Raw genomic sequence first — 14010 nt, 5'->3', positions numbered from 1 at the left:
TCTGCCCATCCATCCATCCATCCATCCATCCATTATCTATTCATTATCTATCCATCCATCCATCCATCCATTATCTATCCATCCATCCATCAATTCGTCTTTCTGTCCATCCATCCATCCATCCATTTATTAATCCATTTATCCATCCATCCATCCGTCCATCCATCCATCCATTATCCATCTGTCCGTCCATCCATCCATCCATTCATTATCTATCCATCCTTTCATCCATCCATCTGCCCATCCATCCATCCATCCATCCAATATATATCCATTATCTATCCATCAATCCATCAATCCATTCACCATCCATCCATCCATCCATCCATTCGTCTGTTTGTCCATCCATCCATCCATCCATCCATCAATTTATCCATCCATCCATCCATCCATCAATTTATCCATCCATCCATTTATTAATCCATTTATCCATCCATCCGTCCGTCCATCCATCCATTATCTATCCATCCATCCATCCATCCACCCATCCATCCATTATCTATCCATCAATCATCCACCCATCCATCCATCCATTCATCAATTTATCCATTCATCCATCCATCCGTCCATCCATTTATCAATCCATACATCCATCCATTCGTCTGTCTGTCTGTCCATCCATCCATCCATCAATTTATCCATCCATCCATTTATTAATCCATTTATCCATCCATCCGTCCATCCATCCATCCATCCATCCATTATCCATTCATCCATCCATCCATCCATCCATTCATCAATTTATCCATTCATCCATCCATCCATTTATCAATCCATCCATCCATCCATCCATTCGTCTGTCTGTCCATCCATCCATCCATCCATCCATCCATCCATCCATCAATTTATCCATCCATCCATCCATCCATCCATTATCCATCCGTCCGTCCATCCATCCATCCATCCATCCATCCATCCATCCATCCATCCATCCATTATCAATCCATCCATCCATCCATCCATCCATCCATTCGTCTGTCTGTCCATCCATCCATTCATACATCAATTTATCCATCCATCCATTTATTAATCCATTTATCCATCCATCCATCCATTCATCTGTCTGTCCATCCATCCATCCATCCATCCATCCATCCATCCATATATTTATCAATTCAATCCATCCATTCATTCGTCCGCCCATCCATCCAGCATACATTCATCCATCTATTTATCAATTTCATCCATCCATCCATCCTATTACTCATTCTTTGTTTTTTACTCTTAATCTTCAACAGGTTGTTCTTGAATGTTCTCTGGAATCTTGTTTTAACTACATCTACCAGTTTGAGCCGTTCATGAAAGATAACGTGGGCTTCCCAAAAGTCATGGTGAGCTCACAGTGTTGGTTTTGCACTAAAGGTTGATCCCAATTGGCATCCTCAAAGATCTACTCAGTACTACTGTATATCAGAGACAGTATGTAGACTGGGATGCAGCCTATAATCAGACGGTACACATATCTTTAAGATGGATACATGATTGATCAAACTATCTTATTTCCATGTCCTTGTAGATGCTGGTCTTTCTGTTCTATGGATTACCGCTCTTGACAGCGTGTGTTTATGGGCTGTACATGCCCGGATGTACCTGGATGTTGGACTGGACCCTGTTCCTTGCAGGTGCTATAGCTCAGGTAAACTGATCAATTGATTAGGAAAACTAATCAAGCATTTTTATTGGGTCTTTAAAGCACAAGTTCTTGTTCTCATGTCCACAGATGCAGTGGACTCACATCGGAGCGTCTCTGCACTCGCGCACACCGTTCACCTACCGCATCCCCAAAGATCAGTGGCGTCCCGTCGTCACACTGAACGTTATGTATGCGCTAGTGCCTGTGCTCGTCGCCGTCCGCTGCTACACAGATCAGGCCTTCTTCATGAAGAACATCCCACCTGGACAAACCAGCCATGGCAAGAAGAAACAATAGATGTCTGAAAATTCAACTGCAAGAACATGCCGATGAATGGTCAAACGGGGAACCTGAAATATAAGCATCTTCAGTGGGACCCTGGAGCATCACCTGGGGCTTTGTAAAGGACTGATGCTGTTTTCAATGGAAACTTTCCCAAGTTATTGGTAAAAGGAAGGGATGCACACTTTATCGGTTTCGGACAATATTAGTGTTTTTGTTTTGTGTCTGATTTGGCTGATATTGGAAGCTGTAGATTAAACTGTTTTTATGTCATGTTATAAGTCTGAATTTTCTTCTGCACATTAAAATGTTTTGGTGTCATCACTTAAAAATAACTATTTGTATCCGCCAACATTATTTGTATTTAAAAAAATGTTTTTCATCATTCGACTCGTCCCTTTCCGTTAATAAAGCACAAATGTGTGTTCCAGTGAGACACTTCCAATGCAAGTCAATGGGGTTTAATCTGTAAACATTAAAATACTCACTGTTACAAACATATAGACACAAGACATAAACAATATGTGTGTTAACATGATTTTACTGTCATTAAATCACTCACTGACCACATTTGTGTGAAGCAATAGGCAATTTTACAACTTAGTTGCCATGACGATGTCAACAAACCATAAAACAACATTATTTTCATTTTGTTTTTTTTTCAAATTATTGATATCAGTCTGATAAAATGTTTTGATGTCAATATATAAGTTATTGCCCATTACATAAAAATAATTATTAGTATCAGCCAACAATATTATTATTATTATTATTAGAAATATTTGTAATTATTGGATTAGTGTAATTAGGCAGATATTAGAAGCAGATAATTTTATACGATACATTAATATGTTGATAACATTATATCGGTTATTGCCCATTACATACAAATTATTATTAGTATCCGCCAACATTATTATTATTATTATTATTATTTATATTTTTAATGAACATATTGGTCTTATTAGGCAGATATTAGAAGTAGATATTTTTACATGGTGCATTAATATGTTCTGATGTCATTATATAGATTATTATTATTATTATTATTATTATTAATTGATCGTTATCAGTCTGATTAGGCCAACACTGGAAGCAAATGATTTTCTACTGTACATTAATATGTTTTGATGACATCATATTGGTTATTTCTGATAACACAAAAAGAATGATTCGTATCGGTCAACATTATTGTTATTGTATTGGTCATTGTTCATAATAACCGATAATGGGCCGATATTTGAAGCTCATCATGTCATATTGGGATTTTTATACCATGATACAAAAGTACTGAAGTACTGAAGTACGTCTATTCTACTGGATATAATATGTGTGTGTCTGAATGATGTGTGTTTAGTCCCTTGGTACTTATTCTGCATTCATACTGTCAAAATGATCATTTTAAAGGAATATTCCGGGTTCAATGCAAGTTCAGCTCAATCGACATCATTTGTGGCGTAATGTGGATTACCACAAAATTAATTTCGACTCGTCCCTTTTCGTTAAATGTGTATTCCAGTGAGACACTTCCAATGCTAGTCAATGGGGTTTAATCTGTAAACATTAAAATACTGTTTCAAACAAGTGTAGACACAAGACATGAACAATATGTGTGTTAATATGATTTAAATCACTTATTAATCACATCTGAGGAAAGTTATAGGCAATTGTACAACTTTGTTGCCATGACGATGTCAACAAACCATAAAACGACCGTAAAAAATGATGATTTAAACAACTTAACAGCTCAAATCATACAGAATAAGAATGAATGTATGAATCAATCACTATTATATCAATAAAGTGCTTTTATAAAATTGTAAGCGTCATATATCTGCCTTTTAAACGTTCCCCATTGACTTCCATTGTAAGCGTCTCACTGTAACGTAGAGTTGTGCTCTTTGCCCGTTATGACCTCTTATATCTCATCTTGTGAAAATCTCTGTTTATTATTCCTTCGGTTGGGCTCCAAGGGCATCGCTGGGGGCACAGGTTCACCAGGGACGGATGGTTATAATATTGCAACACTGAGAAACTAGAAGCGGCAAGATTCGTCCAAAGTTATCTAGACTTGTACCCTACATCTATAGAGGTGATGACATCACCAGGATTGCGGTGTCACTTCAGTTGCCCTGGTGACCTTTCACCCGGTTACCCGGTTGTGTCTCTGACCTCTGGCTCTATAGAGGTGATGACATCACCAGGATTGAGACTGTTTATAACAGTTTCAAACAAGACTTGTCCAATCAGAATTTGGAGTAAATTATTACTCTGACAGCCATTTGGTTCTATCAAAATTATTTTTAAAATTATTATATTTGGTCACTTTTTAATTATTCGTTTAATTTTATTATTTAATGTCATTCATAATAATTCATAAAAAAATACATCTGAAATTTGATCATAATTTATATTGAATTTTTGTAATTATTTTTAGTGTGATTCATAATAATTAATTAAAAACAATTATTTTTTAATTTCATTAGATTATTTTACTATGATAACAAACATAAATGTGAAATGTGGTCATGATATAATTTGGTTTGATAAGATTATTATAGCACAATTAATTTTAATTAATTCAAAAACTCTATCTGAAATTTGGTCACGATTACATTTTTTATTTGATTTGATTATTTGATTATTCTTAAAATAATAATAATAATAATAATAATAATAATAATAATAATAATAATAATAATAATAATAATAATAAATAAACAACTGAAATCTGACCACGATTTAATTTGATTTATTTTTTGTAGAATTTATAATTTATATTAAAGTTGGTCACGATGAAACGTTTCATTGAATTCTATTATTTTAATATGATTAAATTATTATATATATATTTTGTAATAAATCTTAATATTTTGGCCATGATTAAATTAGATTTTATTATTTTGGAACATCATTATAATTCATTAAATAAAAAAATAATAATTGTACATTTTGTAATAATTATTTTCTTCATGTAATTAGATTATTTAAAAAATAATCTAATTATATAAAAAATGTATCTGAAATATGGCCGTGATTCAATTAGATTTGATTAGTTTACTTTAGTATGATTAATAAAAATGAATAAATCTGAAATTTAGTCTCAATAAAAAATGTTTTTGTTCATTTGATTATTTTAGTATGATTAATACAAAAATAACAAAAATACATATAACATTTTATTTGAGTATTTTAGGCCAAATAGCATAGCGATTACAGTCAATTATTAAGTTAAGAAATGTGTGCATTGAATTTTCATTGTCAAAACGATTCTGCATCGATGCATATTTACACCCACTTCATCTACATTATACTGTATATCTTATATATGCTGATATGAGGCCTTCTTATGTTTAATGGCCAACAAAATGAATTTTGATCAACCTAAATGAGTCTTGATCTTTTCAGGATGGTGTCTGTGATGTTGAAGGAGTTTTGAATTAAGACTGCAGCAGTGGGAACATTTGAAACCCCACTCAAACAGATCTCTCAAATCGGCTCATTAGGATTTCAAAAGCATTAGTAATGGCGGCCTGTTTCTTTAGAATCCCAAAGAGCATGTTTAACTATTGCGTCTGTAAAATGGAATGCTTTGATGTGGGTGGTAACCGTGGCAACCTAAACTACAAGTGGATTGGCCAACAGCTGTAGGTGATTGTTAAGGCGCTCGTCAGTTTAAAGGGACAGTTCACTCAAAAATGAAAATTCTCTCATCATTTATGCACCCTCACGGGATGGTGTATGACTGACTTTCTTCTGCAGAACACAAATTAAGATTTTTAGAAGAATATCTCGCGTAGCGTAAATGTAATCCATACACGTTGTGGCCCACTTTGGCATATTGCAGCCACGTTTTGTGGGCGGCCCACCAGGAAAAGTCCCGGTTCTCCCGATGACCAGTTCACCCCTGGGTATGGGGAAGAAACAAATCAATATTTAAGTCCTGACCAGTAGGTGACATTATGTATGAAGAATGTGAATTGCCAAAGACAAAAGAAGAATGTGAAAGTGAAAGTGGAGATTTATTGCAAAAAAAAGGACTTAAATATTGATCTGCATCTCACTCTAATCGAAGAGGAAATCAAATGAACGTTTACCTCTGTAGTTCGTTTTCTGAGCCTTTCACACACTTACAGTCAACTTTTAGCTTCCCAGTAAATTCTGGTTAGTTAATCAAACAGTATTGTACAATATCAGTATCAAACTGGCTGATTTCATGTGATAAGCCTTTCGAATAACAACCTCTAATGTTTGTGAAAATGGTTGTGTCATGGGCCCTTGCCTACCGGAGTGGCTTGACTGCCCGGGAGGCTCTGGGTTGCATGATCCATTTTGGTGATCCTCCCCCTCGAAAATCATCGACAATAAAAACACCCACCACCCCCAGTCAACAACTATTGGGCATGAAAAGGAAAACACCCACCACCCCCAGTCAACAACTATTGGGCATAAAAACGAAAACACCCACCACCCCCGGTCAACAACTATTGGGCATGAAAACGAAAACACCCACCACCCCCAGTCAACAACTATTGGGCATGAAAACGAAAACACCCACCACCCCCAGTCAACAACTATTGGGCATAAAAACGAAAACACCCACCACCCCCCAGTCAACAACTATTGGGCATGAAAACGAAAACACCCACCACCCCCCGGTCAACAACTATTGGGCATGAAAAGGAAAACACCCACCACCCCCCGGTCAACAACTTTTGGGCATGAAAGCGAAAACACCCACCACCCCGTCAACAACTATTGGGCATAAAAGCGAAAACACCCACCACCCCCGTCAACAACTATTGGGCATAAAACGAAAACACCCCCACCCCCGGTCAACAACTATTGGGCATGAAAACGAAAACACCCACCACCCCCCGTCAACAACTTTTGGGCATGAAAACGAAAACACCCACCACCCCCGTCAACAACTATTGGGCATAAAAACGAAAACACCCACCACCCCCGTCAACAACTATTGGGCATAAAACGAAAACACCCCCACCCCCGGTCAACAACTATTGGGCATGAAAACGAAAACACCCACCACCCCCGTCAACAACTTTTGGGCATGAAAACGAAAACACCCACCACCCCCGTCAACAACTATTGGGCATAAAAGCGAAAACACCCCCCACCCCCGGTCAACAACTATTGGGCATGAAAACGAAAACACCCACCACCCCCGTCAACAACTTTTGGGCATGAAAACGAAAACACCCACCACCCCCCGTCAACAACTATTGGGCATAAAAGCGAAAACACCCACCACCCCCCGTCAACAACTTTTGGGCATGAAAACGAAAACACCCACCACCCCCGGTCAACAACTATTGGGCATGAAAACGAAAACACCCACCACCCCCAGTCAACAACTTTTGGGCATGAAAGCGAAAACACCCACCACCCCCAGTCAACAACTATTGGGCATAAAAACGAAAACACCCCCCACCCCCCGGTCAACAACTATTGGGCATGAAAACGAAAACACCCACCACCCCCCAGTCAACAACTATTGGGCATGAAAACGAAAACACCCACCACCCCCCAGTCAACAACTATTGGGCTATGAAAACGAAAACACCCACCACCCCCAGTCAACAACTATTGGGCATAAAAACGAAAACACCCCCCACCCCCCGGTCAACAACTATTGGGCTATGAAAACGAAAACACCCACCACCCCCAGTCAACAACTATTGGGCATAAAAACGAAAACACCCACCACCCCCAGTCAACAACTATTGGGCTATGAAAACGAAAACACCCACCACCCCCAGTCAACAACTATTGGGCTATGAAAACGAAAACACCCACCACCCCCCGGTCAACAACTATTGGGCATGAAAACGAAAACACCCACCACCCCCAGTCAACAACTATTGGGCTATGAAAACGAAAACACCCACCACCCCCAGTCAACAACTATTGGGCTATGAAAACGAAAACACCCACCACCCCAGTCAACAACTATTGGGCATGAAAACGAAAACACCCACCACCCCCAGTCAACAACTATTGGGCATGAAAACGAAAACACCCACCACCCCCCAGTCAACAACTATTGGGCATGAAAACGAAAACACCCACCACCCCCAGTCAACAACTATTGGGCATGAAAACGAAAACACCCACCACCCCCGGTCAACAACTATTGGGCATGAAAACGAAAACACCCACCACCCCCAGTCAACAACTATTGGGCATGAAAACGAAAACACCCACCACCCCCAGTCAACAACTATTGGGCATGAAAACGAAAACACCCACCACCCCCAGTCAACAACTATTGGGCATGAAAACGAAAACACCCACCACCCCCAGTCAACAACTATTGGGCATGAAAACGAAAACACCCACCACCCCCAGTCAACAACTATTGGGCATGAAAACGAAAACACCCACCACCCCCCAGTCAACAACTATTGGGCTATGAAAACGAAAACACCCACCACCCCCCTGTCAACAACTATTGGGCATGAAAACGAAAACACCCACCACCCCCAGTCAACAACTATTGGGCATGAAAACGAAAACACCCACCACCCCCAGTCAACAACTATTGGGCATGAAAACGAAAACACCCACCACCCCCAGTCAACAACTATTGGAGGGGGGCCCTTGGAGATAATTGGCCCCGAGGCCTTTGCAAGTCATAATCCGTCCCTGGTGTTGCGTGAAATGTTCGTATAAGCAAGTAAAACACAGAATAATGAGGATTAAATACATTTATGAATAAAACAAAAGGACACAGACTTCAAACTTCACCGCAATTTATACACACACAGCTGAAAGTTCATTTTCTGAGAGTTGATCAATTCGATTATTTTACGGATTATTTGCCTTTATCAAACACCATGTTTACTAATGAATACATGTTATAAACAAACATATTTGTGTGACAGTGTAGACAGAGTAAATAGACATTACAAAATATACTGGGTTATTCTGCGTCAAACATACTGTGTGTGTGTTGTTGTGAAATAGTTAATGAGTATCATCTTTATCTAGTAAACATCTGAAACACACACACTCACAAGCCCTTTGATATTTAATCACGTGGCAGATATGAATTATAGTTTATTGTTGACATAATTAAATGTTTTGATAACAATAATTGTTACTAGTAGTGGAGTGGTGGTGGCGTAGTGGGCTAAAGCACAGGGCTTTTAATCAGAAGGTCGCTGGTTCGAACCCCACAGCCACCACCATTGTGTCCTTGAGTAAGACACTTAACTCCAGGTTGCTCCGGGGGGATTGTCCCTGTAATAAGTGCACTGTAAGTTGCTTTAGATAAAAGCGTCTGTCAAATGCATAAATGTAAATGTAATTACTGATTTTCCAAATGACAGTTTTTACCATAGACTGAAAAAAGATGGACGACGCCCCTTCGCTCTTTTCCATTGGTGAGAACTGAAGCCGCCAGTGTCCCGATATGGCGCTGACATCTTGGGACCAGACCTGCGCAGTAGTAAAGCCGCAAAATCAAGGCTCCGCCCTCACTCTCGCCGAATCATTCGCAAGGAAATGCCCCTTTTGACTTAAGACGGTGTGAAATAATTAATTATAGAAATTTAGATATTAAATTTAAAGCTCCAATCTCCTCAGTCCTCCGAAGATCCCGAAAAAAAGTCAGTTGGTGCTTCAGTGACTACTTCGCTCAGAGAACCTGTCAATCACAGCTGTCAATCATGATGTCACAGCAGCGTTTTTATAGCATCAAATAACTAAAAACAAACTTATTTTGAAAACAAACACTTGAAATTACATCAACGTGATAGAAACGACAGTAAATGACAGAAACTATCTTAAGTACATAAATACACAGATGATTTTTATATTTGGAATGTCATTAATTATAGATACAGTCTCTGTAACTGCGTTTTGAAGAGGAGTGAATGACAGAGCATTGTAAAATTCTACAAGTGAAAATGCAGATCAAAATGACGCTTTTATTAGGTAAAATAGCATTTTTGGGTTTTTCTGCGAGTAATGATGTCTAATGCCACTAGTGCAAAACTAACCCATATCATTGAGCATTTTCACTCGTAGTAATTCCACTTTAAACTAGTAAAAATGTAAAAGTAGATATCTATAATTCATATCCTACATTTGAAAGGGCTTGTGATACACACATGGTGAGGACACATTTAATCACTTCAAGCTGTTACGTGTAAAATGCAACCATCTCAAAATCCTACAGATTCACACCTCAACAGGGTTTGCTAATGAACGCTGAAGATCCTCGGAGCCAAAAACAGCAGGAGCGTCGACATTCATCCCGTGGATGTTTTCAGAGGGCATGAGAATCAGAAACATATGCTCAGGAAACAAACACCTTCTGAATCACTCAAACAGACTCTCGTAAACAATTATGATTCATGTGGAATTGTACAGATCACAGAGATGATAGTGGGATGTTTTAATGACAAGCACCTCTTAGTATCTCTGTTTGATGTGTAGAACGTTACAGAGATCATTTGAGCGACCCAACACACAAATGAGCTCAAATCAGACAGGGCAGCCGCTCGACTCAAAACCACTAGTTTTAGTCAACTCAGCAATTAGTACTTCTAGAGATTTGGAAACACACTAAACTCTTTAGCAAACACATGCAAAATAAATTCATCAAAATGTAACTTATTATATGGCACAGAGAACGCAGAGTGTAGTGATTGTTTATAAATATTAGGTATGGACACATGTACCCAAGTACTCGACAATGACAGCGATGATCTAACGGGTTTGTGACTTCAAAACACTGACTGAAATCCAGTAACAACTATACAGAAATGTGCCCAAAAGGGCCTCATTTTTTATTTTGTGATTGGTTAATGACATCATTTAGGTTACGGATTAGCATTAAAATTCATCGGATTGCATCAACATGGTGATTTCCAATCCAGGTGCTATTTTTAATGATTTAACTTGACACACTATCTTAAAAAAAAATGCTCATGATGCTAGATGCAAAAAAGCAGTGAGAAAATGGGGCTAATTTTTAATATTGTGATTGGTTGTGGCATCATTTAGGTTGCAGCCTTGCAATAAAAGTGGTGATCCAGTGGTGGTGGCGGAGTGGGCTAAAACACATAACTGGTAATCAGAAGGTTGCTGGTTCAATCCCCACAGCCACCACCATTGTGTCCTTGAGTAAGGCACTTAACTCCAGGTTGCTCTGGGGGGATTGTCCCTATAATAAGTGCACTGTAAGTCGCTTTGGATAAAAGCGTCTGCCAAATGCATAAATGTAAATGTAAAATTCATCCGATTTGTGTCAACATGTTGACTATCAGGCTACGTCCGAATCAATCCGGATAAATTCGAAAATGCCGTTTTCGTTTTCAAAGTGCTCTCTGTCCAGACTGACGTTTTCAAGGTTTTCCATCATTTCCATGTACGGTCGGAAACGCAATTGTCCTCGTGTTTCCGCCTTTGAAGAAATGCAATGTGAAGGTTGTACTCGAGGTAACATTTATCTTTAACAACGGCATCAAAGTGGATAACAGGCACAACAAAGCCTCTACAACTTGAGCCGCCATGTTGGTATTTTTGGGGTTAACCCTTACAAAAATAGAGAGTTCTGGCAAAGTTCGCCACAGATTATTTTCACATGCAAATCAGCTTTGCGGCAAACTCTTTAATGTGCTACAGGTTTGCCACAGAAGTGTTTGTCGGTAGCAGCGAATTGTCCATTGTTGCCAAAAGTTTCCTGCAAACTTCTGGCAAACCTTTGCGTCAAGGTTTGCATGTGAAAATAACGATTGGCAAAATAGCCGTACATCTTTGGCTAGTTTGCAGAAAGTTCGCCAGACCTCTAGATTTTTTATAAGACTGCGTCACACGAAAAAATTGTTTTCGAACATCTCTGTTTCCCCCAACCACACTACAATGCGATGACAGTGATTTACAATGGATCTACTTGGGCAAGCGCCCTTAAAAGAATCGAGAGTTTTGGCAAATTTTATGCAAACTTTCCGCAAGTTCGTCACTAAATATTTCACATGCAAATGAGCTTTATGGAAAACTCTTAATTGCCGAATTGTCCATTGTCGCCAAAGGTTTGCTGCAGGTACCCACCACTGGTGAAAAGCTGCAAACTTCTGGCAAACATTTGCAGCAAATCACAAGCTGTTTTGCATGTGAAAATAATGAGTGGAAAGTTTGCATCTAGTTTGCTAGACCTCTAGATTTTTTGTAAGAAAAATATCCATATTTATAACATTATAAACTACAATCGCTGGCTTCCAGTAATGGCCGACCGTGCCGACAAGAATGTCGTGTTCCGGCGTATGACGTAGGCGTAGCGTAAGCTCCGGTGAGAAGTGACGAACCTTGATTTTATTGGTCAGTGAACAATTTTTTGTGTTGATTTTGATGTGTGTTTTGGATCATTGTCCAGCTGGAATATCCAACCAGTGCCCGTTTTAAGCTTTCTGGCAGAGGCAGTCAGGTTTCGATTTTTTATCTGTTGGTATACGATAGAGTCCATGATGCCATGTACATGAACAAGATGTCCAGGACCTCTGGCGCCGTCTCAGTGTAGCCAAAATGTAGCGAAATTAATGCATTTTCAAACACAAATGCGTTAGTGTAGACGTGGCCAAAGCCAAAGACGTTTGCGTTTTTACAAATACCAATAATTTAAACATAGTTTAGCTGTCGACTCCAGAGCTCTGCTTTTTATCTGTCAAGTACTTGAGTGGACAAAATGACCACAATTCACATCCGCAAATTTCCATTCCAATTTCCCACAACTCCTGTTTTGGGATAGAAGCTGGCAAGCACATGAAGGGCATTAGTTCTTTAATTTCAGGGAATCTGGACCACATTCATTACATATCAAAGCATTACATAAATCAAAATATCTAAAGCTAAACAAATACAATGCATTACCTACAATAACTCTCAACTGCTGTTTAAATCAATCCAACTATCCTATAAATGCCAATCAGCCATGTCCTCCATAACTGCAGACTGCACGTATTAACAGACTCACATATCATAGAGTCAGTCTGCATGTAAAAACCATCTGTGAATTAAGTTATGGGGTCCAACTGAGGACTGTAGATATTGTTAGTTAAGAAAGTTCTCTCCAACGTGATCAAACTGGGTTACTGAATCCTAAATCAACAGCAGTAAAAATTAAGGTTTGAAGGAAACGAAAACATTTGTACAAAGAGAAGGTGATGTGAGTGATTGTTTTTGTCCTTCAGGGTCTGTTTTTGAACTTTCGGACTGTGAAAGCGCAGAAACTGGTGTCTCGGTGTCACAGAAACTCTCACTCCCGCCCTCTGTGCCCATGTCGGCGGTGTCTTCGATGCTCGCGGCGGGATCTATGGTGTTGCCAACGGTAGCGGTGAGATCTTCGTGCTGTACGAGAGAAAATGTTATTACGAACAAAAGTCACCTATTACATAGTATGACTAAAATAATACATTTTCTTTCAGGAAAGTATAGCGAAGGTCTCAATTTGCTCTCAAGAGAAACAACTGATATTTTTTCTTTCGGACAGTTTGAGACTCACACTTGGTGCAGATGATCTTGGGTCGCTCCCAGGTTCCATTGGGTCGGCAGTGGACGGTCGGTATGTGTCGCTGGAAGAACCCGTCGTCACACTGGTATCGTACCACTGCGTGGATGTCATAGTGTGACCTTTTGCGACCCACTGGGTAGGCGTTGTCTACGGCAGGCGGCGTGCCGCACATGACTGACAAGCAGAGATAACACAAAGAGATTTATAAACAAACTCTTTCATGCAAAATAACTTTTAAATATGACAAAAATAATCTGCTTATCTTTAAATAAAAACTTTAATTGAAGTACAACAATTGAAAGAGGGGAAATATCTCATTATTAAATAAATATTTTTCTCCAAAACATGAAGAAGTACCCAAAGCCCACGGTTAAATATGGTGGTGGTTCTTTAATGTTGTGGGGGTGTTTTTACGCCAGAGGTCCTGGACATCTTGTTCAGATACATGGCATCATGGACTCTATCGTATACCAACAGATCAAAAAATAAAAACCTGACTGCCTCTGCCAGGAAGCTTAAAATGGGCACTGGTTGGATATTCCAGCAGGACAATGATCCA

At 39.1% G+C, this 14010-nt stretch overlaps 1 protein-coding gene and 1 pseudogene across 1 annotated transcript in view; one reads left to right on the top strand and one right to left on the bottom strand.

Moving 5' to 3' along the window:
• Nucleotides 1-2065, top strand: part of LOC127645803 (transmembrane 6 superfamily member 2-like) — an 8391-nt pseudogene extending 6326 nt beyond the window's left edge.
• A 6580-nt stretch (nucleotides 2066-8645) lies between these two features.
• The window catches only part of LOC127645765 (neurocan core protein-like), an 82278-nt gene continuing 76913 nt past the window's right edge, over nucleotides 8646-14010 (bottom strand). The window contains exons 15-16 of the mRNA XM_052129431.1: nucleotides 13443-13625; nucleotides 8646-13288 (exon numbers count right to left, since the gene is read on the bottom strand). Coding sequence (XP_051985391.1) covers nucleotides 13197-13288; nucleotides 13443-13625 — 275 coding nt within the window. The 3' untranslated portion in view covers nucleotides 8646-13196. The remainder of the gene's footprint in view (nucleotides 13289-13442; nucleotides 13626-14010) is intronic.

Source organism: Xyrauchen texanus, chromosome 6 (genome assembly GCF_025860055.1).
Source record: "Xyrauchen texanus isolate HMW12.3.18 chromosome 6, RBS_HiC_50CHRs, whole genome shotgun sequence".
In the NCBI taxonomy this organism is placed as follows: Eukaryota; Metazoa; Chordata; class Actinopteri; order Cypriniformes; family Catostomidae; genus Xyrauchen; species Xyrauchen texanus.
Note: the sequence above shows the minus strand (reverse complement) of the source record. Positions and strands in the feature narration are given on the sequence as shown.